This window comes from Cebus imitator, unplaced genomic scaffold (genome assembly GCF_001604975.1).
Source record: "Cebus imitator isolate Cc_AM_T3 unplaced genomic scaffold, Cebus_imitator-1.0 Scaffold499, whole genome shotgun sequence".
NCBI classification, from domain to species: Eukaryota; Metazoa; Chordata; class Mammalia; order Primates; family Cebidae; genus Cebus; species Cebus imitator.
This window is the reverse complement of record NW_016107814.1, coordinates 1039677-1044452: the sequence shown is the minus strand read 5'-3', so window position 1 is coordinate 1044452 and position 4776 is coordinate 1039677. Positions and strand designations below refer to the sequence as shown.

Here is a 4776-nt window from a genome sequence, read left to right as displayed (position 1 = left end):
GGAGGCTGAGGCAGGAGAATCGCTTGAACCCAGGAGGCAGAGGTTGAAGAGAGCTAAGATCATGCCACTGCACTCCAGCCTGGGTAACAGAGCAAGATTCTGTCTCAAAAAAAAAAAAAAAAAAAAAAAAAAAAAAGGTCAACATAATCAAGCAGTGATACCTGCGAAGAAAAGTAACCTGACTAGTGGAAGAGTGGAAACAGAGGGACGGTTATCATTTTAACAAGAATTTCTTTTTTTTTAATGTGTTTTTTTTATTATTATACTTTAAGTTCTGGGATACATGTGCAGAATGTGTAGGTTTGATACATAGGTACACATGTGCCATGGTGGTTTGCTGCACTCAACAATAATTTCTAATATAGGTGATTTCACTAGGTAAATACAGGTCATCCAGATTTTAAAATGAGAATCACAGCTTAAATATTGAAGAGTTTGTGTGAGTTTCATCTCTGAGGCTCATTTCTAGAAGGTATCTCAAATATAGTATCTTACAGATTCACATAACTGAGGATTTGCCTAAGAATATATGGTTTCTCTAAAACTTATAATAATTAGTTACAACTGTATTACAAGTACTGCACCACAATGAGTTTGCGTTCATCTGTGTGTATGCTTAATGCATTCATACTTAAAATGGAAAAGGATCACAAACACTAGGTCCATGAAATATATTTATCCATTAGACAATACCTCTTCAATCAGCTTAGTATTTGACTTTTCTAATGAATCAACTCGTGAATGGAGGCTGCTGACTGTGCTGCTGAAATTAATAAAGAAAAAAACTCATTCAAAATCACACAAACTCACAAAGGCACAAAAACGTATGTTATCCTAGACATACTTATTATGTTTACTGACAGGCACCAATGCCCTGTCCAAATTTCTGAGTGTGGAAAATTTCATTAGCTTGGATAACTTGATTTAGTTAGAAGGGCAATAAAGAGTGTAGCAAAATAATATTTCTATTAAAATTCCATTTGGTGCTACTTTTTTTTTTTTGAGACAGAGTCTTGCTCTGTCACCTAGGCTGGAGTGCAGTGGTGAGATCTCAGCTCACTGCAACCTCTGCCTCCCAGGTTCAAGCAATTCTCCTGCCTCAGCCTCCTGAGTATATGGGATTATAGGTACGTACTACCGTGCCTGGCTAATTTTTGTATTTTTAGTATAGACTTGGTTTCACCACATTGGTCAGGCTGGTCTTGAACTCCTCACCTCACGATCATCCCCTTCAGCCTTCCAAAGTGCTGGAATTACAAGTGTCAGCAACTGCACCTGGCCTACTCATTTTTTTAAATTGCCTTCTTAGGGTCCTTCTAAATTTAACTGAAAATATTTGGGAATAAAAATCCCACACAAAGATTACTAAATATTGTTAAAATTATATTTAAAAGGATGAACTTTAAATGCCTACTTTATATGGTTTGATGAAACATATAAACATGGTCTTTAATTCAAGTTCCATTCTGTTTCCCCTCTCCATTTTCATAAGAACTCGACCTCCAAAGTCAACCATGGTTTGAGAAATATATTCATATTTCTCAATGAGATACCCAGCATCGGGTTATTAGTATCAAGTATCTGGCAGCTAAACACCCTGTCTTTCAAAGGAAATAGTCGAAGGTCAGATTATACCAGATGAACACTTTTTTTTTGCATTTTTGTTTAAATGAATCAAGATTGGACATTATCGTATGTTTTATTTAAAATGTTGGACAGGTGTGGCGGCTCACACCTGTAATCTCAGCACTTTGGGAGGCAGAACCTGAAAGACAGAGGTTGCAGTGAGCCAAGATCACACCACTGTACTCCAGCCTGGGCGACAAGAGCAAAACTCCATCTCAAAAAAAAAAAAAAAAAAAGAATGTTGTCCAAGCCCTGCTTGATACTATCATCTCAAAACCTTCCTTAATAAAATGTAATATTCTATATATAGTATGTTTCAGCAAACTCAATAATTTTATACCAGACTCAGAAACAAGTGTTGGTATTTTAGTTTTACTAGTGAAACAAAAAAAATGTTTTTCCATTCATATTAAATCATTTTTAAGATGTAATCATTCTGGCTGGGCACGGTGGCTCACGTCTGTAATCCCAACACTTGGGGAGGCTGAGGTGGGCAAATCACAAGGTCAGGAGATCAAGATCATCCTGGCCAACATAGTTAAACCCCATCTCTACTAAAAATACAAAAATTAGCTGAGCATGGTGGCACGTGCCTGTTGCCCCAGCTACTTGGGAGGCTGAGGCAGAAGACTAGCTTGAACCCGGGAGGCGGATGTTTCAGTGAGCTGAGATCACGCCACTACACTCCAGCCTGGCAACAGAACAAGACTCCGTCTCAAAAGACAAAAAAAAAAAAAAAAGATATAATCATTCTTAGGTAGACAACTTGAGTTTCTCACAAATAGCTCCAGGATGTCCTGATGGTACGACAAACACAGGTCTGGGAGACCTAAAACCAAGGGCCCTGCTTTTCTACTTCCTAAATCTGTCACCTTGAAAGATGTAAAACCGGCCGGGCACAGTGGCTCATGCCTGTAATCCCAGCACTTTGGGAGGCTGAGGTGGGGGGGATCACAAGGTCAGGAGTTCGAGACCACCCTGGCCAATACGGTGAAACCTCAACTCAACTAAAAATACAAAATTAGTTGGGCATGGTGGTGGGCACCTGTAATCCCAGCTACACAGGAGGCTGAGGCAGAACTGTTTGAACCTGGGAAGTACAGGTTGCAGTGAGCTGAGATCACACCATTGCACTCCAGCCTGAGAGATGGGGGAAGATTCAGTCTCAAAAAAAAAAAAAAAGTTATAAAACCTTCCTTAGCTTCCGTTTCTTTTCTGTAAAATTGGACAATAATATTCACCTTGCCTTTATGTGAGGATACAATCAAGAAAAGCACTTTGAAAACAATAAACCCTCAATAGTAGTTTTGAGTGAGGAATGATAGGTGAATTCTACCTTTTTCTTTTTTCCCTTTTATTCTTGCATATGTAATAGAATTCTACCTTTTTCTATGTTTTCTATACTTTTGAAATATTCTAAGTGTACGATAACTACTTTTTATTAGAAAATCAATGGAAGACCAGGTACAGTGGCTAACACCTGTAATACCAGCACTTTAGGAGGCCACAGTGGGTAGAAAGCCTAGTTCAGGAGTTTGAGACCAGCCTGGGTAACATGGAGAAACCCCATCTCTATCAAAACTACAAAAAATTAGCCAGGTGTTGTGGCACCAGCCTGTGCTCCCAGCTACCTGGGAGGCTGAGGTGGGAGGATCTCTGAGCCCAGTAGGCAGAGGTGGCAGTGAGCCAAGACCAGGCCACTGCACTCCAGCCTGGGTAACAGTGAGACCTGTCTCAAAAAAAAACAAAAAAAAAAAGCAATGAAACATTTATTTTTATTTATTCATTCATTTTGAAACAAGGTCAGCCAGGCGAAGTGGCTCATGCCTATAATCCCAACACTTCAGGAGGCCAAGGCGATCACCTGAGGTCAAGAGTTTAAGACTTGCCTGATCAAATGGAGAAACCCCATCTCTACCAAAAATACAAAATTAGCTGGGCATGGTGGTGAATGGTAGGTGGGAGGCTGAGGCAGGAGAACTGCTTGAACCCGGGAGAGGGAGGTTGCAGTGAGCTGAGATGGTGCCATTTCACTCCAGCCTGGGCAACAAAAGCAAAACTCCATCTCAAAAAAAAAAGGAACTGCACTTTACTACTTTACATGCAGGTCTCAGAAATTCTTCTCACCAAGTGTGTTCACTGATGGCTTTAGTGACCAGTTGACAATGTAAGAAGGCAAAAACTTCCACCATAGAAGATGACAGAAAGCCACATTTACATATGAAGCCCTTTGAAGTAGGAAAAATGAATTTTTGAACTATCAAAATGATACAAACTTTCACCTTATCTAGCCTTTTTTTGTCAAGGGAACAACAATAAGTTTTAAGTTCTATTTAAACCCTATGAGGATTCAATTTTAAAAATCTGACTCTCATTTTCTGCTTAAAATGAATTATCTCCAATAATTCTCTGTATTCTTACTTTCCATTTTTTTCTATCCCCTCAACCCCTTCTCAAAGACTCTTAGAAGAAAGGAATAGGATAGGCTGAAGTGAAGGGAAAAAAACAAAAACAAAACCTAAGACAATATTCATAAATGTTTTAAGTATCCATAATACTTACTTCAGTTGTCTATTTAATTCTTCAACATAATTCTTTTGGTCTAATATTGCAGCAATTTGAACATTCCTAAATGAGGAAAAAAGCAGCTTTGCGCTAGTTGAAAAGGTATTAAGTGCAAAAAAACCTAAATCATCTAAAATTATTATAAAACTGAAACAATAAAACATTGTCTTGCCTTTAAAATAAAACATAACAGTAAGCTGTGTACTAAGTAATTATAACCTTTGTTGAACAAATTACTTGCTAATAATACACTTAACAATACCATTAGTGTATTTTAAATTTAAACATAATTAGAGCCGGCACAGTGGCTCACTCCTGTAATCACAGCACTTTGGGTGGCCAACGCAGGTGTATCACTTGAGTCCAGGAGTTCAAGACCAGTATGGCCAATGTGGTGAAACCCTGTCTCTACTAAAAATACAAAAATTAGCTGGGTGCGGTGGTGGGAGTCTGTAATCCCAGCTACCGGGGAGGCTGAGGCAGGAGAATCGCTTGAACCCAGGAGGCAGAGGTTGAAGAGAGCTAAGATCATGCCACTGCACTCCAGCCTGGGTAACAGAGCAAGATTCTGTCTCAAAAAAAAAA

The 4776-nt window shown here is 39.0% G+C and overlaps 1 protein-coding gene across 8 annotated transcripts in view; it reads right to left on the bottom strand.

Annotated features, from left to right (window-relative positions):
• RUFY2 (RUN and FYVE domain containing 2) overlaps nucleotides 1-4776 on the bottom strand; it is a 48517-nt gene that overhangs the window by 29684 nt on the left and 14057 nt on the right. For 7 of the 8 annotated variants that reach the window (XM_017513703.2, XM_017513698.2, XM_017513702.2 and 4 more), the window contains 2 exons: nucleotides 4189-4254; nucleotides 694-763 (listed from right to left, as the gene is read on the bottom strand). In XM_017513703.2, the coding sequence (XP_017369192.1) occupies nucleotides 694-763; nucleotides 4189-4254 (136 nt within the window). The remainder of the gene's footprint in view (nucleotides 1-693; nucleotides 764-4188; nucleotides 4255-4776) is intronic. The other variant, XM_017513700.2, reaches the window with a different exon arrangement.